The following is a 23,935-nucleotide window of genomic DNA, read 5'->3' as shown; positions in this document are numbered from 1 at the left end:
CTAGTTGTGTCTTTGTAATGTGAGACTCTCTAGGACATTCTAGGATTTGTATTGACATGCACACGCACACGCACACACACACCTGTTGAGTGGTCCACACGCCAGTGACTGTCCTAAAAACACATGTCTGTCAGTCACCTGTTGCAAGACCACATGTAGTGCAATAGATGTTTTTCTTCTGTCGTTATACCCAGGTCACGTATAAGCACTTTGAAATAACCAATACCCTTTAAGATTAGTCCCTCATGTCGGTTTTCCGTGGAACGCTTTAAAAACAGGATTCATTCATAAATTAAGCAGTAATCCTGGGATGAGTTTGCTATTTGAGATTAACTCTAACAGACACATGTGAATAACATTCTATGGGCCATTTTTGACTTCAGTGTGTGTGTGTGTGTGTGTGTGTGTGGATTTACGTGCCACGTGATTGAAAAACATTGTCAAACATCTTTTTTTATTATTAATATCCTTAATGTGTTGTAGTTACAAAGTTTATTTTATCTGATACCTGTATCTTGTATTGATTTATAGTATATATATACAAAATCTATATATATATCTATATATATATATATATATTTAAAACTTCATTTTTTATTTGGATGAAAATGTGTTCTTTACTACAGAATTCATATTGAATTTGGTTGTAGTGAAGCTTAGGGAGTCTTGACATCCTTCATGGACACTTATTTTTCTTTTTCAATTATGGACACAACGCGTGCCTCATTTTATTTTTATATTCTATTCAGCGGCTGTTTTCATACAGTTATTCAGGCTATTCAATTTACATTAATTTTATATTCGTTCTGTTGTATTGCATTTGCAATTAGTCTGTTTATTGAATCAAGCTATTCTGTATTAAACCACTTTGTCAACGTCTGTATGTGGTTGTCATTGCATAGATTTTAGTTTCATTACTTTATATTGGAATGGTTACATGTTAACAGGAATACCATGAGTTGTAGCTTAATCTATCACATTTCTGTCAATGGGTGAAAATATGGATTATTAGAAACACTTAAGAGAGCAGGTTTTAAGTCAAAGTCAGCAAACATTCAAAAGAAAGCATTGGTTTTAGCAAGCCAAGAATATAAATGTCTTCACTCTCTTCTGAAGAGAAGTTAAGCACTGTAACAATTCTGTGCATTTATACACAGTCAGTGCAAACATATGTAAAAATGTAGAACTTTGGATTTAATAAAAAGTATATTTATGAAGAGCATCATTGAACAATGTCCTGACGCTGGGTGCCGTTTTAGCGGGCGATATTCAAAACCAAATGACGTATTTTGTAGTACGTGCCAATGCCAGCGGAGGGGGCGTCTCCAACTATTTTGTTACAAACACGAATCCGGAGTAAGAAGTCTTTTCCTGGGTATGTAACAGCTGTTTAAACAAAACAAAATTAATAGTCATTATATCGTTCACCGCAAATTGCCTTCGTTTCGATAGGAAAAGGTTATACCTCCAGTGTAGTCTTTGGTGTCCACAAGAACGAATTTAAAATGCGTTCTATGGCAATGATCGCTTAAGCATAGCGTGTTTAACAGTCGGATCAAGAGGGGGGCATTGGATTGTTTCAACAATTTAGTCCCGACATTTAACGCCATTGTTGTGGGAAATCCTCATGTGTATAAGTCTAAACCTTCGCCTGCAGTGTGCATGTCGCTTGTTGGCAAACGGAGCCGTAGGGGGAGGGAGTTGTTGTGAGACAGGTTAGACATTTTACTCCCAATGTTGAAGTAAACAAAGAATAGGATTTGTAATGCCCACCCGTGCTTTCCCCTAAAAGCAGGAACAACAACTGCGCACCGGGACCCTTCGAATTTCGCGATCAAATTACAATTGCAATTTCTAAAAAGCAATGTAATCCCCGTTTCGTTTGACTTTGGCATTGTTTAGAAAGGACGAACCGAGTCGAGCCCGCGCTGCCCGGGAGAGATGCGATCCTGAACGCCCAGGCCACTTGGCCGTGTCCAAATGGGTTAATGAAGGGCGTAATAACCCGGTGTGGCGTTTTTACGCAACGGATCCGCCTTTGTTTCGATATCATTTGTGTCAACGATACGTGACCACACACGACCTAACGGCACAGGGGCGAATGGCTCCCGAGTCGTGTTTGGGTCCAGTGTTATGTTCTCTACACTCCCCGCAGTGCGTGTCTTTTTTGCGTTGGACTCGAACATATTAGTTTCGAACAGTAAATGCACTATTCTCTTGAGGCACCCACATCGTTTAAATGTCCTCTTCAAATGGAGGAAGTGAGTCGCGTCGACCAGACGGTCCGGTCGGATGCATGCGATTGCAGCCGACGTTTAAGCGACATACGTGATAAGAACGTAATATCAAAATAGTGCTGGGCAATGATCGCCGTTGAATGTGAATGTGTCTGCCCGGATGAAGAAGGAATCCCGGGCTAGTGTTTCAACTCCGCCTCTCGTGGGCGATGCTTTATTTTGGAAGTACAACCTTTGGTGGCTTTGTATCGAGACGTCCATGTGCCTATTGGCTGTTGTGTACAGAAATGGGGGACGAAGAAAGCGAAGGCGGACATAAATCCCTCCTACAATATCACGTGTACACCGACTCGCGGAAGTAGTGTTCTTATTTTTTGCAAGAAAGAAGTAGTTAACTCGTGCATTTGTGCCATACAAAAACATACGCAACAACACTACCTACTTTTATTACTATAGCAAAATGAAGGTATGTGTGCTTCTTCCGAGGACGCACAAGTGTGTGTGTATGTGTGTGTTGGGGGCGGGGGGGACACCTGCCCTACGAATTTGCTACGCAGTAGTACATATATTTGTTATATTAATGTGGTTCATCCGTAAGTCGAGCAAAACACTGAATTGTGCTGCAAAATATAAACTAGACCACGAATAAAGTCATCCTGGCGTTATCGCGCTTCAAGTCGGAATGGGCGTGAGAGCAGCGCTGCATAAATTGCTGATTGACAGTTCAAGGACACAATCCGATGTATTCGAACCTCCTTCTTGCGGCTCATCTAAGGTACTGACCAATGACATCGTAGAGTGGGCGGGGGTAACCGAAAGCTATGACCAATGCTATCAGAGAAGGGGCGGGGTTAATCGCGGAGACCACGCCTTTCACAAGGAGCCAACCGAACGGAGATTGTTTTCCTCTCGGGGTGAATTTTAATTTAGCACTTCCAAGATTGTTAATATAAACTGTTTATATTTTACTTCTCATAAATCACGCACGCGTACTTCCTCCGGCGATCCCTTTGATGGTTTCCCATCAGTAAGCGAACGTTACGGAATCGTCCACCAACTTCAGCTGGCTATCCAGAAGAGTGGTGAGTTCAGTCAAATTCATTCAACGTGCTAACTTGGCTAACTAACGATGCCACGATTTTAAAAATGCAATGGCAAAGAAGTGAGGCATTCACCCCTCCACCATGGTCGTAGGCATGCTATTGCCTTGTTTATAACGCGCCTTTTACGTGTTGCCCGAGCTGTGGATATGTTGGACAGTCTACCACATCGCTAAAGGTTAGCCGCATGTGCCTTGCTCGTAGCCCGGATTGTGTCCGGAGTCTGGCGACTCGTGTTGTTTACATTAGCGAGCTGCTAACCATCGGCGGTACAACCTGCTCCGCGGCGACCAAGTGGTCTGCAAGTGGATCGCTGTGTTATTTTTCTCAACCAGATAAGCAATGATAAGACGTGACTAAGATCCCGATTAAAGAGGAGCTCGGTGCATGGCGGCACCCCGGCGCTCCGTGCCCCGGCGCCATGCTCTAAATGGCGGGTGTGTGGAGAACTCGAGGTCGGTGCTTGCGTTGCTAGGCCGCACAGCGAAAGGGGGACGGTCACTGAAACCAACAAGTTGGCCATCGTAATCACCACAACATAACGCGTTTATAAAGTACCTGACGAGAACGTTTCACGGTCGGTTATCCGATAGGGGAATTGAACCGCTGTGATAGTGCCTGGCTTAACGGCTCCGTACACCTCGATGCACATGACGGAGAGCGTCTGTCGGGCGAGCGGTTGTGTTACTAGCCGTCAGCAGGGGTGGTTCTTTATTTATTTTTTATTTTATTTTTTCATAACAACTTTGTCTGGATAGCCGTCATTCATTCAGTTCCCCCGTGGTTGGTGGTTCGTTGGGAAGGGATTTGTGAATGGCAGAAGCCCACGTTTACCAAACACCTGTTTTCTTTTTTCTTTTTGCCTCGGTGACGTAGTCGTACGTTTCATTGGCCACGGTGGACTGCGAAAAAAACTTTATTGTATGTTTCACTTCAGTGTATGGATTCTACGGAGGTTAGAATATGCTAAAACCATGTCCGATTTTACGTGCGAATGGTGTACTTTGCGCGTTCCCATTTAAAAACAAAATAACCACGCTCGTCACCTCAATATATATAATAATATATATATATATATATATATATATATATATATATATATATATATATATTTAACATATTAAACCATTAAATACGGTTGGTCTGGACGGATTACATTTTGACTGCACAAGTCAATCTACAGCAAATGCATAACATGCACGTTAAAGCGTTGCATACTCAAGCCTGCAATGTGTTTTCATTCTCCAGGTCCCTCAGCCCCCTCGAGCATGAGTTCATAATGAAGCGGTGTGTGGAGGAACAGGAGACTGTGTTTGCGTCCCAGCACCAGCAGCAGCGGCGGCTCCCGGGCAGCGCGGAGGTCTTCCAGCACCGCGTGCTGGCTCCCGCCCCGGCCGTGTACGAGCCCGCACCCGACAGCATGCAGCCCACGGCGGGCGTCCAGTACGCCGTCCCTCAGGGTTACCAGGTACGTCCTCCAGCATGGACCCCCCTAGGGATGTTGAAGGGATCTCTAGTAGAGAGCTGGGTGGTTACAGATGTCAGTGGTTGCTATGGCAAATCACAACCACAGTGTATTAAAACAGTTTTATTGGATTATTAGTTTGCAAGTTAACTGTTTCCGTTAACTAAGTTTCTGGGAATAAAAATGTCCCACTGTATACCTGTAAGCATCCTTAAGCTACTGGCTGACCCTTACTAACTCATTAACAACATGAAAAAAAAAATATTATAATGGCTTATAATGGTAACTTACATGGTAAGTGCACCAGTGGATTCAGCCATTGCCTGCCTTCATATCTTTCCCCTGTTCCTCCAGGTTCCCAACGCGGCTCAGAATAGCGCTGGCCATGGGCACACCTCCAGCCCTGCCGTCCATGGGGGGCCAGCACACCACCACAGCCCAGCGGTCCAGGCCCACGGGCCCGCTGGCATGCATGGCCACACCCCCGCCCCCCAGGCCTCCGCCCAGGGACAGCAGTTCCAAAGGCTCAAGGTACGCCCTATGGTTAACGTTGAAACCTGTTGAGGATTTAGGGATGTCAGGGGAAAATCTATTGAGACGTTTGGGTTTTGATGTGGAGCCGATAGGCTGGCTTCTGGTGCGTCTTTATGAGGAAAGCATGCAAGGGGAGGATGATGACTTGGCATCATCATGATCACCATAATTTCTGCCATATCTGGCAATTTATATACACTTATCAGCCAGCCTTTTTAGAGACTAAGTGTGTGCCTGCTTATGGGATGAAAACAATTCTATAGGCCTGGAGGAAAATATTTGTCAATATTCACCCATTGTCCTGTTCATAGTAACGATCACTTGCATTATAATACATCATCAACATCAATTACAGTAATGGCTTCAGACTACCTGGTTCCGTATTAAGCTGCCAGTTTATGTTTGTAGTTTTGTGTTCGGTACACTTATTTAACAGTTTGAGAAACTGAATGCTTTTTAATGCCAAGTATGCTATCACAAACAAGGACTTTTCTGTTGTGTATTAGTGCTGATATACAATGGCAACAATTGGCAACCTACACAATATAAATATAAAAACATAAACAAAATGTATATGTGTGTTAAGTGAACAGGCTCACTCTCTAACATGTGCTGGTTTTGTCTATTCCTCCAGGTGGAAGATGCACTGTCCTACTTGGATCAGGTCAAACTGCAGTTTGGCAACCACCCTCAAGTCTACAATGACTTCCTGGACATCATGAAGGAGTTCAAGTCTCAGAGGTATGTTTCATGTATCAGAAGGTCGGACAACGATGCACATCATCAGTTATAATCAGTGATGCGCTCAAGGCAAAGCTCATCAAGAGTGAAAACTTGAATAATTTCCTTTTACCGCTAATGTCCCCCAAGAGAATGCACCTGGTTCTTCCGATAAGTCAACATGGGTAATCTAATTGAGTGGAACACACGCACATGCACACATTTGGATTTGTTTAGAAGTATGAGAGGAGCCTGAAGAAAGTGGATGCACGTCACATGTGGAATTTGATTTAGAGAATTAAACATGAGTTGTCGTTGTTGTGTAATATGAGAAAACTCTGAGACACTGTTCTCAGAAGTAGGGACACCACAACCGATGGCTGATGTCACAGCATTGAGCAAGACAGGAGTGGCCTCCATGTTAACATGCTTACACTGCAAATTCAGACACTGAATGTGATGCGTTTGGAGTCACTTTCCTTTATTTTTATTCGTACCCAATTTGGGCCATTTTATAAGAGGAGCATGATGTTATGTAGCCACTCTGCCAACCTGTGTATTACACCTGAGCATTTTCAATGTGTTTCTTAAAGCTACATATTTTGTGGTTTTTATTTGAGTTATGTGTTTTTTTTGTATCTTTTTATGAATTTTAAACTACCCCAACCACACCATTCAGGCCTCTTCTCATTTTTTATTTTTATCTATGGACAACTCCAGAGTTTTATCCATCAGTACCAGAGACTGAACCTCTTGTCTCGGGCCCTGGAATACAACCTCAGTATAACACGACCCCCTCCCCTCAACAGCATCGACACCCCGGGGGTTATCAGCCGCGTGTCGCAGCTCTTCAAGGGCCATCCTGACCTCATCATGGGCTTCAACACTTTCCTCCCACCGGGCTACAAGATCGAGGTGCAGCACAACGAGCTGGTGAACGTCACCACGCCGGGCCAGATCCACCACATCACCCCACACGGCATCACGGTCCAGAACATCCCCATGCCGGGAGCGCCCGCCCAGCCCCCGGCCCCACTCCACGCCCAGCTCCTGGCCCTCGCCAACCCCGCCGCCTCCGCCTCCGCCGCCACGACCACCAGCGCCCCGGTCCTGCTGGCACAGCCCTCCCCGGCCAAGATGAGCAAGGTGGGTACCGGACCACCTGTTGCTCGGGTGCTAGGGTCTGGGGTGTAGTTCTAGCTATCGTCGTTTCTGTCGTCCTGCCGCCTTTATGTATTTATTACACGGGAGGGATGGTCATAAACATATTTATGTTTTGTTTGCCTGCTCTTGTGTTCTGTGTTACCCTAGATGTCAGCATGATGAACTAAGGCTGGCCTTGTTAAGAGGACTTTAGATTCCTCAACACATATTGTAACATATTTATTACGCATATGTAACATATTATTATAAATCTGAGTGATTGGTAATTGTTGGTAACTGTGGGCAGGGGAAATAGGTAATTTAAAGAATGACCCATTCTTTCTTCCAATTTCTATTTCAGCCATTAGACATTTCAATGGCACCATTGAGATTTTACCTCCAGATCGATATTCTTTATCTACTGTGCTGTCTTGTATTGTCTTGTATGACAAATGTACACCGTTTTAGTTCCAACTTCCCTGGCGTGACTCTTCAATCTAATTCTGACCCCACACCGCCTTTTCCAAAACCTAACCCTGGCTGACCTCCTCCCCCCAGACGCAGCAGTCTCCCGTCCTGACGCCGAGCGGCCAGAGTAACCCGTCCATCCCGGTGTACACCTCCCCCCGCTCGCCGCCCCTGCAGCTCCACCCGCCCTCCGGCACCACCCCCGCCGGTCCGGCCGCGCTGAACAACCAGCCCGTGGAGTTCAACCACGCCATCAACTACGTCAACAAGATCAAGAACCGCTTCCAGGGCCAGCCCGACATCTACAAGGCCTTCCTGGAGATCCTGCACACGTACCAGGTCCGAACGCTTGGATGGGTGATACTCACTGTGTAGCCACTGTAGGGCGCTTTCATCCACAGAGGCATTCTGTGATCTCGAATGCATGTCATTAAGGCAGGCAGGGGTTAGGCATCTTGAACTGGTACCCAGTTCTTAGGTCAGAAAGTTGTCTCCAGCTTCTGTTTCCTCACCCATCGTTTGAACTCTTTCTACACCATGCCACACAAGTGATGGATGGTCCTTTATTTACATTACCAATGTCAGCAATGTCCCTCAGCATCATCTGTATATGATGCAACCCTAAGTTGGGTTGGGGGTCAGGAAACTAATGCCCGCAGATACTTTACCCCTACCAAGATTGCTAACAAGAGCAAGATAACTTACCCCTGCCCGCTACATAATGACCTCTAACACTCACTATAAGTGGTGCTGTATCAGTTTTTATTCTGGGTTGGTCAGAAGTAAAACTCTAAGTGGTGCTGTAACTATGTTTTTATTGTGTGTGTGTGTGTGTGTGTGTGTGGATCAGAAGGAGCAGCGGAACGCCAAGGAGGCCGGGGGGAACTACACACCGGCCCTGACAGAGCAGGAGGTGTACGCTCAGGTGGCCCGGCTCTTCAAGAACCAGGAGGACCTGCTGTCAGAGTTTGGCCAGTTCCTTCCTGACGCCAACAGCTCGGTGGTAAGTTCAACCAGAATCAGCAGGGATCACATCAGTTTAAGTAATTGGGTAATGTCGGAGTATAGATTCTGTCCTTAAGCCTTTCTTACTGCAACCCTTATGTTGAGGTACTGACTTCCTCTTGATGACTAACCATGCCCGTCCATGTCCCCACCCTCTCTGTTCTGTGGTGTGTGTGTGTGTGCGCGTTCTGCAGCTTTTGAGTAAAACCACGGCGGAGAAGGCGGAGTCGGTGCGGAATGACCATGGCGGCACGGCCAAGAAGCTCCAGCTCAACAACAAACAGCGGCCCAACCAGAACGGCTGTCCGATCCGCCGGCACCCGGCCGCGACGACCACACCCCCCGTGAAGGTGTGTAGGCGAACTTTGACCTCAACGGTCATCCAAGCTGAACCATCAGTGTCTTATAATACACTCTGAGCTTAATGTGATTATGTTGAGGGAGCTACTGAGATATGCTCCCAAGAGAGTTTTATAATGTAGGGTGTTGATCAGAGTAAATGTATGTTTTTGTTATTGTCATCATTCCATATTATGACTAGATAAGTTATTCCTTTTTGATCCCAGATGGGAAAATATGGGTGCCACTGCAGAGGTTTTTGTGGTGTGTGATTACAATGCAGAAGGATGCACAAGAGTTTGATTACTTTCTGTGTTACTGAACACATGACGCTTTAGCAACAGCAAATTTATCCTGGAGGATGCATTCTGCTGACTATTATATTTAATATTTATTGTTTTTACTACGGTGGAGAGCACTTTGATATGCTTTTGTGAATGGAAAATGCTAAACATGTGATTCCTGTATATGCTAATCCTATAATATTATATTATGTTATAATCTCTGGATAGGGTTTGGGTTATTTTCAGTGCATTTTGTAAAACAATGTGCTTTTGTCTCCCCTATTTTCCATTGGCTGTTGCAGCCGAAGCACAAGTTACTCAATATCAAAGATTCCTCCACGGCAGACTCAAGCAAGCATGGAGCTGGCACAGAATCTCTGTTCTTCGAGAAGGTGTGTACAACATACAACATTCAGCACACTTGTTTACCCAAAGCGACTTACGGGTGGGCCTGAGCAAAGTCAAAGCAGAGTGAATTATTGAATTCTCTCGAAACTTGGGGGTATACTCCATATATGGCTCTATAATCGGTGATGATCCCCCCCCCCCCCCCCCCCGTCCTCCCATCTCCATGTTGTAGGTCCGTAAGGCCTTGCGAAGTGCAGAGGTGTACGACAACTTCCTGCGCTGCCTGGTCCTCTTCAACCAGGAAGTGATCTCCAGGGCTGAACTGGTACAGCTGGTGCTTCCCTTCCTGGGGTGAGTTCACTTTCTCTTGACATAGCGGTTATAATCCAACCCTTTGATGTTACGTACGTATTGACACATTTGTACAGTTTTTAAATTATAGCTCGGTTTTTGCTCATCAAGTCATAAGGCATAACCGTTTTTTGGGTTAATTTGTATTTTATATATATACTTTATTTTTATTTTTATAAACTGGACCAACAACAGAAAGGCAACAATAAAAACCCACAAACTACCAAATCACACAGAAAACAATGCAAACATTTCATTTTGTGTATTCAACTCTAATCTCCAACCCCCCCATAGAAAATTCCCGGAGCTGTTCAACTGGTTCAAGAACTTTCTGGGCTACCGCGAGATGTCGTCCCACATCGAGAGCTACCCCAAGGAGCGGGCCACGGAGGGCATCGCTATGGAGATAGACTATGCTTCCTGCAAGCGGCTGGGCTCCAGCTACCGGGCCCTCCCCAAGAGCTACACTCAGCCCAAGTGCACCGGCCGCACGCCCCTCTGCAAGGAGGTGGGTACCGGGCCTACTGGGACCTGGTTCACCTGGGCAGTTTTCCATTCATTTTGTCCTACCCAGCTAGTGCTTAGATGCCATGGTGATCCAAGATAAGCTGAGGGGAATAAGGCAGGGGGTGTACATTATTTTAATTCCATCCAAATCTTTAATTCTTTTCAACAAAAATGGAGGTCAGTGAATCTGGTTTAAATCAGAGTTCTCCTATTTTGTTATGATATTCAAGTGTAGCTGACAGAAGTGTAGATGCCCAATCACAGCTCACTATTTTGATTACAATAATGAATGAATCCTCATGTTTCGGAAACGTATAAAGTCATTGCAATTCTAATGAGTCATGAAAATCTCACGAAAAGTGTGTGTGTGATTGTGTGTGTGTCCAGGTTCTGAATGACACCTGGGTGTCCTTCCCATCCTGGTCGGAGGACTCGACGTTCGTGAGCTCCAAGAAGACCCAGTACGAGGAGCACATCTACCGCTGTGAGGACGAGCGCTTCGAGGTGAGATGTTCAGATGGATGTCATTATGTTTTGATTGGATTGGGACATTAAGCGTTTCAAAGGGAAATACATATGCCTCTTATATTGTAATGTGCTCGGCACTGTCTTTTCTTTTTTCACTAGTCGTTCCCTAAACTCTCTGTTAACAGATAGTAAAATAACTCATAAGGAGCATCCCTTAGTAAGACCTGATCAATAACAGTTCAATCCTGATCAATAATAATTGGTAACAAGCGAAATAGCCCATCCCTAACCTGAAGGTGTCTCCGGTCACTCAGTTGGACGTGGTGCTGGAGACCAACCTGGCCACCATCCGCGTGCTGGAGACAGTGCAGAGGAGGCTGTCGCGCATGTCTGCGGAGGAGCAGGCCAAGTACCGCCTGGACAACACCCTGGGGGGCACGTCAGAGGTGGTCCACCGCAAGGCCATCCAGAGGATATACGGGGACAAGGCCGCCGACATCCTGGACGGCATCAGGAAGAACCCCGCCATGTCGGTGCCCATCATCCTCAAGAGGTGGGTGTTGCCCCCTGGTGCTGGGAGAACGTATTGCAGGCAGAGTCTCAGTGCACTGTCTAGTTGGGTTCAAAGTGTTGCCTTTTTAATGGTGAAGTGTTTAACCCAGAACAACAGGACAGGTGACAGATGGTTGGTTGGTTTTGTCCAGTGAACACAAGATCTTTTATTTTTCAATTGAGTTTACGTTGCTGTATTCCCCAGCGTTTATAGGTTAGTCTGCATATCCTCTTTCATTTCTTTCAGTGTTTATGACTGTTGTTTTGCATAATAACCCATCAATTGGAGAGACATTTCACATTTCATCCACTTATTTATTACTTAAATTATAAATGTTTATTTACATTTCATGCATTTATTTATTTTTTATTATCAGGACTGGCTTATTTCCTCTGAGTCATTCCACATTGTACATGCCTCTTACTCTCAGTCTCCCCTCTTACTAACCCTTCATCACGGACAGGTTAAGGACGAAGGAGGAGGAGTGGCGGGAAGCTCAGCGGGGCTTCAACAAGATCTGGAGGGAGCAGAACGAGAAGTACTACCTCAAGTCTCTCGACCACCAGGGCATCAACTTCAAGCAGAACGACACCAAGGTGCTGCGCTCCAAGACCCTGCTGAACGAGATCGAGAGCATCTACGACGAGGTCAGTGCCTTTTCCCCAACAGCGCCTCCTTCTGCATGGCGCTGGTGTGTCTGGGGGGGTCATGAGTGAGGCGGGATAGTCTGAGGTTTTGGGTTGTTTGACACTCTGCTAGAGTTTGTTGGTTCGAACGCTCCTGTCTGCAGCCTGCCTGTAGGCAATTATGTGCTTTTATGCGGTGCGACAATGGTTTGTTTTTATCTGGGTGTCATGGCACCTCTAGTGATGATGATTCATTGTTCCGTGTCGTATAACTTAATATTAGAACAGACAGTGTTTGGCGATACGGTCGCTACTTGTTTAATTACATTCCTCAGTAGCGTCGCAACTTTCTGAATTAAATAGCTTCTCAGCAGTGTGAACCTCGCCAGCTGCCGCAGAACAAAACTTACTTCATTGAGACCTGCTTATTGATATTATGTGGAACATGTGTTTTTTGATTGGTTTGTTTTGTCATCAAATTGGGTTTGCCGCACATAGCACAGCTTATCGTTAAATAAGCTAATTTAGCTTTTTTGACAGTTTTATAGATTTTTGAGAGAGCATTGACTTCGCTTTTATATGGTTCCATGTAAAATAAATGTATAGCTTCAATATGATACACTTCTTTCAGTGGCAGAAGGATGATTTTGAACTTTTTTTGCAAACAGCATAATTACACGCAACCATTATATCTGCCCATGTGGCACCTTTTTCTGCATTCTTAAATTTTTCTATCTTGATAATGAGTTTTTTTCAGAGGGCTTCAAGTTAGATTTAGGGCCGTCGTAAAATGTGGCCTGTGAAGCACTTTAAGACTGCAACTGCAATCAAGTTCTGTAAAAAGAAAGTTGACTCCAAAACCAAACAAACCATGACAACCCAAACCATACTGAGTGTGTTGCTGCGGCCGTGTCCCCCCTCCACAGCGGCAGGAGCAGGCGTCGGAGGAGAACGCAGGGCCTCCCACGGGCCCCCAGCTGACCCTGTCCTATGAGGACCCCCAGATCCTGGAGGACGCGGCGGCCCTCATCATCCACCACGTGAAGCGACAGGTGGGCATCCAGAAGGAGGACAAGTACAAGATAAAGCAGGTCATCCACCACTTCCTGCCCGACCTGCTGTTCGCCCAGCGCGGCGAGCTCTCGGACGCCGAGGAGGAAGAGGAGGAGGAGGAGGAGGAGGAGGACGAAGAGGAGGAGGACCGGGACAGGGAGAGGGACGGCGAGAGGGACCCGGGGGAGGGGACCCGGCCCAAGAAGCACAACGGCGTGGCGGCGGCGGCAGCGGGGAGCCCCACCAAGTCCAAGCTGCTGTTCGGGGGCACGACGGCCCAGAAGCTGCGGGCGGGCGGCGGGGACGCATACCACCTCTTCCACGTCAACAACAACTGGTACATCTTCCTGCGGCTGCACCAGACGCTGTGTGCCCGCCTGCTGCGGCTCTACGGCCAGGCAGAGCGGCAGATCCAGGACGAGCTCCGGGAGAGGGACTGGGAGCACGAGGTGCTGGGCCTCAAGAGGGAGAAGAACGACAACCCGGCCGTCCAGCTGCGGCTGAAGGAGCCCAGTGAGTACAGCTGCTTCCTGTTGGGACAGGTGGTGTAGTAACATGTTTGACCATGGACGGCGCTGTTGCTCCAGTTTTCGTATGGTATTTACTTGCTGTTTTTCCCCCACTCTGAATTTCTTGTTGATACTATATTTTCATGCCCAGGTACATATACTGACATTGAGTCATGTATTAGCTTACACAGAGACGTAAAGGAGCAACCTAGGTAGACACGAAAAACCACATTATCAATGACGGGATCAATCAATTATTGTAAATACTTAAATGTGAGTTTTTATTTCTTTATTTGTTTTGATCCCTAAAGCACCTTCTTTAAACTTCTTCTTGGGCTCATTTTATTGACCTGGAATACATGAAGAACCAAAGGGCTGGTCCGAAGCGTTACTCTAAGTGAAAACTCTCCCCTGTCTTGTCTCCAGTGGACATCGAGGTGGAGGACTACTACTCTGCGTTCCTGGAGATGGTGCGCAACTTGCTGGACGGGAACATGGAGGCCTCGCAGTACGAGGACTCCCTCAGGGAGATGTTCACCATCCACGCGTACACCGCCTTCACCATGGACAAGCTCATCCAGAGCATCGTCCGCCAGGTACGTCTGCCCCCCCCCCCCCCCCCCTCCCCTGGTTCTGTCATATTGTGGTTGTTTTGACATTACATTTCAATTGAGTAATTTAGCAAGCACTGGGTTAGGCTGAGAACAAGGACATTTATTGTGTGTTTAGTGCTGTGGTAGTGCAAACCGTATCTGCAAGCTATTATAAGTTCCACCATAACAATGGTACTGCTAGGCAAAGTGCATTCTAGACTGCGAACCCTAAATAATCACAAATCAGCAAAAGAGCACAAGAGGGATTTTGCTATTAAAACGGCATCCCTCATATACATTGAGACATCAATAACAGAAATACATTTGTTTGAGTGAAGAACAATGAGGTACGTGGTTGCTTGCTGCAGGCAAATCATATAAAAAGAATAGGATTTTACGCTGGTGGCATCCTCGCATTGACTCTCTCCCTCTGTCTCTCTCCCTCTGACTCACAGCTCCAGCACCTAGTGAGCGATGAGATCTGTGTCCATGTGACGGACCTCTACCTGGCCGAGAGCACCGGCGGGGCCACAGGGGGGCCCTTGTCTGCGCAGGCTGCCAGCAGCTCAGTCGAGGCCCTGTACCAGCGCAAGGCCGAGCAGCTCATGTCCGACGAGAACTGCTTCAAGGTGGGGGGAGAACCCGCAGGCCAGCCCCTGGTCTCACCAAGGCCCTTGGGTGTCTGATGCTTTTCGTAGCTCAGATCGGTCGAGTTGTATCTAAACTCACTGGAGTCACTTTGGATAAAAGCATCTGCTAAATAACTACATAGAAGTAGTAGTCCGATACTTCAAGTATTATGTGAAGTTGTATAATGCATAAAACCAGTACCACAATCTACTTTGTGCAATGAATCGAGCCTGGCAGGATTGTCTAGTCGGGGTATTGTTTGTAGCTGATCTATAGGTCCCCTTGAGCAAGATGTCCGACCTCAATAATAACTATATAAAAAATATAGTAGGTAGTTTGGGGAAAGGCATGTGATTAATGACTACATCGCAAGCTGTATCCACTTCTTACAAGTAGTTTCATGATAAGAAATGTTGCTTTTCTCAGTAAGGAAGAACTGGAAGACCACCTCTAACTCTGACCCTTTGTGTCTCCCTCTCTTCTCCTTCACCTCTCCTCTCCAGCTGATGTTCCTACGGAACCGGGGTCTGGTCCAGCTCAGTGTGGAGCTGCTTGACTCAGAGGAGGACAACTCCGACGAGCCCATGGATGCGGGGGTGAGAGTCCCGCCCCAAACCACTCCCAACACCATCTGAAAATACTTGCACAGCAAGCTGTGTCCGGCAAAGAGCTCTAGTGTCACATAAATCACTCTGTTGCAGCAACAGGGAATTGTGAACAGCCACAAAACCCTTTCTGTATTTCTCTCTTATTTATGTACTTATAGAATGTGGTAGAAACAACGTCCCCTATTCTCTGACTTTAGTGTTGTCCCTCCTTCTGACTGGTTAATCACAGGCTCCAGTAGAGCCATGTCTTTTGCACTTTGTGTGTGTGTGTGTGTGTGTGTGTGTGTGTGTGTGTGTGTGTGTGTGTGTGTGTGTGTGTGTGTGTGTGTGTGTGTGTGTGTGTGTGTGTGTGTGTGTGTGTGTGTGTGTGTGTGTGTGAGAGATTAGGCTAGGCAAGGCAACTTTATTTATATAGCACTTTTCATACACAAGGCAGACTCAAAGTGCTTCACATGTAAACATTGTCATACAATAAAATAAAATAATAGATAGGTAAAATAGATAGAAAATAAAGGCAAAGTAAAAAAAACAGTCTCTGATACCCACGTCATGCAATTTTCGGGATTAAAGTCCTCTCAATCCTTCCTTTTTATTTTCAGCGCTGGTCGGACTATGTGGGCCGCTACTTGGTCTCAGACTCAACCTCAGCAGAGCTACGGGAGCACCTGGCACAGAAGCCCGTCTTTCTGCCCAGGTACAACTTCTTTCTCTTCCCCCCCACCCACCTTATTATCATAGATAATCCATAACCTAGAATCCAACTATCCTCCGCTACCCATTCAAAAATAAATTGTATTTATATTGTGCAGCCAGAGTAACCCTTCATCCATATATTGTACACAAAGTGAAAAGGGCTGCACTTTCTATTGTATTTTATTATTTTAACCTGGTTTTACAGAACTCCTTTTTTTTAGATTGATCTTGTGTCTCGCTTATAAGTTGCTTTGGATACAAGAGTCTGCTCAAAGAACACATGTGAAACGAACACCAACCAATACAATCACACAACATATTCTCCTTAAAATTGGACATTCCCTGTGAATCTAAACCCTCCCATCACCCCGACCCGTGTTGACCTCTGACCCCTCCGCCCCCAGGAACCTGCGACGGATCAGGAAGTACCAGCAGGGGCGGGAGCAGCTGGACAAGGAGGCGGGAGACGGGGGCCGGAAGTCCCTGGACAAGGAGAAGATGGCCTGCATGTTCCAGCTCAACTCCTACAAGATGGTGTACGTCTTCAAGTCGGAGGACTACATGTACCGCCGCACGGCGCTGCTCCGGGCCCAGCAGGTACAGACCACTGGCGACCGGCTGTCCTCTGTTCAGCAGCCACTGCCCCCACCACGTTTATATCATTGTTTTATCCAGGCCTATTTAGCGACTTGTCCAGAAGTATTTTACATTATGTGTGTGTTCACTATAGAACAGTGTTCACTATAGAACAGTGAACAGGTGACTATATAATATTACCCGCCGGCACACAGCCCTGGTACCAACATTTTATCTAACCTTGTATTGATCCTGAGGGGGATGTGGGTGGCTGATGACTCAGACAACAATGCTGTGTGGCGACGTCAACGACGACTAATCTCCTGGAGATAACGAGGACATGTCTCTCTTCTGCTCTCCCCCCTCCTCTCTCCCCATCCCCACCCTCAGTCACACGACCGGGTGAGCACGCGGCTGCACAACCGCTTCCAGGCGTGGGTGGACGCGTGGGCCAAGGTGAACGTGACGCCGGACATGGCCACAGAGACGGGCGCCTGGTTGATGGGGGAGGACCGGGAGGAGTTCCTGCCCTGCGTCACCACCCGCAACCCGGAGGTGCTGCACTTCATGAACGTCAACAAGTACCGCGTCAAGTACCACCCGCCCAGTCCGGCGCCGTAGCGTTGGCGACGCCCCAAACTGGTGACACTAGTGTGTTGTTGTTTTTGTTTGTTTTGGTTTTAAAAGAGGAGAAGAAAAGGGGGGTGGGGGTACAAAAGTGTGTGTGTGTGTGGGGGCGGGGGGCTTCTGGATCTGGTTTTCTAACTAGTTTCTTAGTAGCCGGTGTTGTTGATTGGGGTTGAAACCTGGGGCGGCTGGATCACCGACATCATTATTAATATTATGTTTTTGACTAGCGTTTTCAGCTGGGCCCACTGTTTTCTCTTGTAGGGCTTTTATTTTGGCGGTGCCAACCAAAAAAGAAATAATGTTTTTTCCGCGTGCCAGTCACTGCACTGAGCTCTACCAGCACTCCTAGCCATAGTCCAAGCTCTCCCAAGAGCTTCCGGTCGCTTCTGAGAAAAAAGGGCTTTTTGTAGAGGGAGGGAAGCAAAAGCCTTTATTCCTTTTTTTTTGTACACGACGCGTTGCGCCGGAGCTACTTTATACTATTTAACAGACCTGTTCTTCCACAGAAAGCTCCTTTTCTAAAAAAAAAAAAACACAATAAATCGATCCAGCAGTTTTTTTTTTGTGATACTTAATAACCCTGGGAAAACAGTGAGGTGGTCAAGTGCACTTATGGAGAACGAGGAACAGCAACTTCTCAGACCAACTTTTTACCCCCCAGACCGAAGGCATGGTCCCCTGGGGACAATCCAAGACTGGTACAAAAGAGTTTGTGGTCTTTTGAGGCCAGTAATCCCAGGCAAAACTTGGCCCCTAGCAATAGACAGAGAGAGAGTCTTGGTAGTTAACTGTTTGACAGAGACAGATAAACATTGTACCTTCCGTAAAACAAGGAGAGAGAGATGTACCTACCATTAGACCGCAAGAGACAGGGACACATGTACCTACCTACCATTAGACAGAGAGAGAGAGATAGACCTAGTTCCTGTTATTAGACGAGAGGGAGAGAGACCTAGTACCTGCTATTGGACAGAGGGGGAGAGAGAGAGACCTAGTACCTGCTATTGGACAGAGGGGGAGAGAGAGAGAGACTTAGTACCTGCTATTGGACAGAGGGGGGAGAGAGACCTGTTACCTGCTATTGGACAGAGGGGGAGAGAGAGACCTGGTAGCTAGCATTAGACCGTGGGGGGAGAGAGACCTGGTACCTGCTAATAGATAGAGGGGCGGAGAGAGACCTTGAAGCTACCATTAGACAGGGGGGAGAGAGACTTGTAAGCTATGATTAGACAGATGGGGAGAGAGGGGAGACCTGGTACCTGCTATTAGACAGAGTGGGGAGAGAGAGACCTGATAGCTACCATTTGACAGTTGGCGAGAGAGACCTGGTAGCTACCATAAGAAAGATGGGGGAGAGAGACCTGGGAGCTACCATTAGAAAGGGGGGGGAGAGAGACCTGGTAGCTACCATAAGAGTAGCATGTTATTTCAGTTCTAGTAGCATTCAAGTTATTGCGTTAACGTCCCAAACAGTATTGTGGGGTTAAGAGTGAATGTGCACTGTTGCATTTTATGTAAATGAATGCAAATAACAAGAGGAAAACTAGATGGTTGTATATTAGCCCTTGCAACACTGTTTGGTGACATACGACTGTAAAACTGTAAAGCTCATGAATGCTACTGTACTGTACTGACATGTGTGTGTGTGTGTGTATATATATATATATATATATATATATATATATATATGTTCTATTAACACCAATGATCCTGGCCGCCCCAGAACTAAACTTCCATTTGTTTTAACTCACTGGCATAAGGCCCTTCACCAATACACCAGCTCTCTCTCGCTGTCTCACACACACACACACACACACACACACACACACACACACACACACACACACACACACACACACACACACACACACACACACACACACACACACACACACACACACACACACACACCGTTCTCTCTCCTTCTGGCAGCCCGACCGCAATGTAAATAATTTGTATATATTCTCAGACTTTTTATGACAGATGTGTGTTGTTGTGCTAGTAATACTTTCCATGCTTATTGTGGATGTTACTGGTAAATGGCAAAAGTAGTATGTATAAGAAGACTGACATACAAGACCATTTATTACAGTTTTTACCAAAGGGAGTTTATTACAAAAGATATGATCCCGCACCCCCCCCCAAAACACACACACACACACACACACACACACACACACACACACACACACACACACACACACACACACACACACACACACACACACACACACACACACACACACACACACCCATCGAACACACACACATCGAACACACACACAATTTTTGTTATTTTTAATTTCTCTAGTTACACTTTTTTAAGTAGAATTGTATCCAGGTCTTATATATGAAATAACTGTTGATAAATATATATATTATATTTTCCTCTGCTTATAGTTTTTTTTTTTCCCCTCATGTGTTTGTTTTCTTATCTTGGATTGTGACATGATTGACGAGGACTGGTTTGATTATATTCACTGCCCCCCTGTGACACTGTGACCCTGTCCCTTGGCCACAGGAAGTGGCTCAACCAAAGGTTCAGTTAACAGGAAGTTCATCCACTGCTCCCTTCCCTCCGATAGACTCCTTAATGCCGAGAACACAAATCAAATGTCCCATCTCCATATTTTTGATAATAGAAGAAGTCCCACAGCATGTCTTTTCGCCCGTTTATTGAGACATTATTTAAAGTAATAATAAAACTATTTGTAGCCTACACAGTTTATTTTGTATTTTTATTTTATTTTTTTGTAGTTCCTTGAGTTTTGTTTCTCGTTGCCTGTCTTTTAGACTCCAGCTGTTGGAGAGTGTTGTCTTGTGTATAATAATTGAGCGGTTTTATTCAGTCCATGCAATGCACATGGTTTTGTCTTTGTGTATGGTGCAGTCACAACTTTTCACGTTGTATATAATAAACAGACTTTTTACATGATGCTACAGGGAGACTCCATACTATTCATTTTGCATGTGTTACACAGCTATGACACATTGGAAGTGTCCACTAACTGACATGTGTATGTATTGTTATAACTTGCAGAGCATTACTTTTACATTACATTTATTCATTGAGTAGTGTTATATAAACCAACCTTTGAAAAAATGACTGGACAAAGTGCAGAGTAACCATAGGAATCAGTAGTAGGCCCTACTCACAGTTCTGTCAGTGCTGATATATTCTTTATATATTCCCTTAGTGTCCAGAAGAGGGAGTAGTCACCTAACTATTGAAAATCAGGTAGGCCATACATAGGTATACTCGTACTGGAAATGCACCACAAACAATGTAAGGCAAATTAGAGTGAAAAGCTGCGGAAAATGCTATTTTCAGTACAATATAATGAAGACAAACGTCAAAAGACAACGGATATAACTGCAAACGTAGCCTACATTTGATCAATTACTTTGACTCCTATAAATGTTATAGCTACTCGACGTTTTTCTGTGATTATTGTCTTGCTAATTGTCTCAACCACCGTTGAGCAACGAAACTGGACAGGAACACAATTATCCCTGCAATTCAACTACGACGAGGTCGCTATAGGACGAGCTCCTGTTCGGCTTCAACCTTGGTGTCAATGCTGATATACCGAGTAACCAGGTCAGTATAACTAACCAACAGCTAGTCAATGTCAAAATGGTCACGATATTCGGCATTGTTGCTGATGTTGACAAGTTTAGCGATAAACTAAATTTGGCTTACCAGTCTTGTCCACGAAATTCTATATTACAGGGCCATATAAGCCTACTCTATTTAACTTGGTAAACAATTTCATATCGGTATAACTTAAGGTCAGTCTATTTCAGAGTATGATTATTAGCCTATATAATGATACCAAGCAGCTCTCTAGGATATAAAAAGGAAAGAGGCCACAAAAGGCTTCTTTACATTCATACTTTTCAAACGTCATATCAACATGTAGACCGTTTATTCATTATTTGTAGCCTACACTGGTAAGGTTTCATATGAAAGAGCCCAGAAAAAAGAAACTCATGATGTGAGAGTTAATTGGCCCTGAACTCTGGAGGCCAGCCCTGGGGCCCCTCTGACGGATGTGAATAGACAGGCTGGCTCTCTAAAGCCTCAATGGGTGGTCGGTGGCCCTCATACCTTCAATGAGGCCAGACAGGTGAGAGACTGAATCGCTATATCCCTCACCCCGCCATCTCAGAACCCCTGTCCAGGCGCCCTCTCTCCAACTCGGCGTTTAAGTCCTCGACCAGGCGCCCAATCGACACGTGAAGACTAGCGGCCCCTGCTGCCCGCGGTAATGAGGTCCCGTGCAAAAGAACAAGGGCAAGGGAGCGGGGAGATGGGTCAAGTTTAGGAACCTACTTTTCCCAAAGCTCTTCTGCGTGATTGCTCTTGGCACACGGCCCCTTACTTTTCAACGTCTCTCAGATGGAAGTGCCTCTTGCTTAACTCTGAAAAGCTGCGCCTTTTGGCACAGAACCCGTTGGCACTCACAGACGTAAACAACGCAGAGCCATTATCTCACAAAAGGTGCCAACCGCGTACAATTCTGCTCTGTTTTGTTGTAATATGATTGAAAAGCATGCCTCTTCGAAGTCCCAACGCCCGATCGGCCAAAATGTCTCCTTTTGTGAAAGGTTTACATAGCTATTGCCAAGTTGGCTGGCAGACCGGATGTAGCCTACCAACCAACATCTAATTACGCCACGAGTGATGTCAGAGCAGGGCTTGGCAGAAGGCCCAGGCTTTACCACAAACTGTTCTTCAACCAAAGCACTGTAATAATCCATAATAATCCCATCATTTGAAATAACTTGAGTCTCTCACTCAAATGGCCGTGGTTACCAAGAGAGGGGTCTCCTCTGGAAACCTAACAGGAGAGAGGGTGTAGTGCAGTTATTTGTTTTTCCTTCCTATCACAGTGGAGGATCATCTCCTCCACCATGGATCAGATCAGTGGTTGTACTGATTCGTCTTGATGAAGGGACCTCCAGGGCCTCCATGCTCAGCTCTGTTCCACCGTAAAATGATTAGCAGAGTCTGGCGCTCTTATGTAACCACCACTGAGCCTCCTGTGGTACACACTTCAATAATCATTAAAAACGGCTCTGGTCGAGAAGATTTTAAACCCTTGTCTCCTTCCAACCGACCATGTTTAAGAACCTTTTATCTGTTTGTCATGAGTACAGAAAATAGTTTTGTAAGAGTCAGTGCTGTTACGACACAGACATTTAGATGTTGTCATACATAACCCATCTTGATATGGTCAAGGACAGCACTAACCACTGTTAGTGGCTAGTGTTAGTGGCTAAGCACTTGTCATTTTCACATGCTGTTTCTGATTGGCTGAAGTGATGCCAAAGGATGTCATGACCTACAGGAGGTCACTTGGCACTTGTGTGAAATGCTGACCCTGAATGTTTGGTTACTCTGCGATGAAACTATTAATAGAGACTAACCGCTCTGTCCCAACATAGTCGGCCTCATGGACATCTGCTAGATGTTTTTGAAGAAAAAAAATAAGGTACCTTAAAAAGTGTGTTATAAGTTGATTGAGTATTCATTTAAATTACCACATTTGGTTGTGCTGTTGCCAGTTTATAATATTAAGTGGTTATCTCAAAGACTTTCATGTATATAAATGTCTGATGAATCTCCAAATGAGGTAACACACTAGTGATTGATGACCCACTGAGCCCTTTCATTTGCAGTGTTATGAATTTTATAAACTTGTTGTCTGTGGCGATACTGTTGAGTTCTCTGGGAACAATTACCACTTATCGGCAAAGGTGGCGCCAAAGAGAAGAAATCCAAAATCTTTGAGGTTGCCACTTGAAGCCTCTATTTAATCACAATAAACATTGTCATGTTGGAAGCTCTACTCCAGCCAATCCCCATTCCTCATCCCTCAGTCAAACCGACCCAGTTCAAGTGTTTGGACAACTCTCCTCCGGAGGAGTGAAAGTGGGGCACAAGTGCCGAAAAGAGTGTAGCAAGAGAAGAAAAAAAGCCTTAGTCTTTCTTCTCTTTACCAAATGGCTGTTGTCCCCAAAGCGTTGTTCTCACAGAGGGCCCACTGTTTCAGGGGCCGACCTGCCCCGTCGATGCAGAAGGCAGTCCTAGCGAGAGAGAGAGGTGGGGGGGAAGGGGCCCTTGTGGTCTCTCAGCTCCCCAATAGAACAATCCGGTGATTCAGCTGCATGTCCGCTTCATCTGAACACTGGCCCGTCATTAAATTAACATCCCCATGCTCCCCCCCTGGGGAAAAGCATTGCAATTCGGGGTGGGGGTAACTGGCGGTTGTGAGGCAGGGTGAAGGGGTTGGGGGGGGGGGTACCGGGTCAGAAAGCACAGGCCCGGAGCGCCGGCCCTGGCATGGGAGAATGGGAAACGGCCGTCTGTTTTGGCTGCGCCGGCGTGAGGGCGAGTGTTGAAAGGGCTTCCTTTTTACTCCCTGGCAGCCGTGGAGGACAGAGACGGATTCTCCTGCTTTGTTCTCCGGCGTTCGTGCCGCTGGCGCA

General features: G+C 45.9%; 1 protein-coding gene across 2 annotated transcripts; it reads left to right on the top strand.

Moving 5' to 3' along the window:
* Positions 1-1,304: 1,304 nt before the first annotated feature.
* sin3aa (SIN3 transcription regulator family member Aa) lies at positions 1,305-20,380 on the top strand (the record flags this gene model as incomplete). Of its 2 annotated transcripts, none has more annotated exons than XM_084477740.1 (21): positions 1,305-1,375; positions 4,586-4,805; positions 5,157-5,333; positions 5,971-6,077; positions 6,866-7,202; positions 7,758-8,006; positions 8,518-8,670; positions 8,867-9,022; positions 9,598-9,687; positions 9,876-9,994; positions 10,289-10,502; positions 10,889-11,005; positions 11,284-11,522; positions 11,986-12,169; positions 13,075-13,714; positions 14,137-14,306; positions 14,759-14,932; positions 15,437-15,529; positions 16,141-16,235; positions 16,639-16,831; positions 17,201-20,380. In XM_084477740.1, the coding sequence occupies 21 exons, from the start codon at positions 1,305-1,307 to the stop codon at positions 17,429-17,431; spliced, it is 4,029 nt and encodes a 1,342-aa protein (XP_084333866.1). In that variant the 3' UTR covers positions 17,432-20,380. The 2 variants fall into 2 exon arrangements, with proteins under 2 accessions (XP_084333866.1, XP_084333867.1); XM_084477741.1 differs by lacking the exon at positions 1,305-1,375 and adding an exon at positions 3,155-3,319.
* Between the last annotated feature and the right edge of the window lie 3,555 nt (positions 20,381-23,935).

This window comes from Micromesistius poutassou, assembly GCF_964030765.1.
Source record: "Micromesistius poutassou genome assembly, chromosome: 13".
Taxonomy (NCBI): domain Eukaryota; kingdom Metazoa; phylum Chordata; class Actinopteri; order Gadiformes; family Gadidae; genus Micromesistius; species Micromesistius poutassou.
Note: the sequence above shows the minus strand (reverse complement) of the source record. Positions and strands in the feature narration are given on the sequence as shown.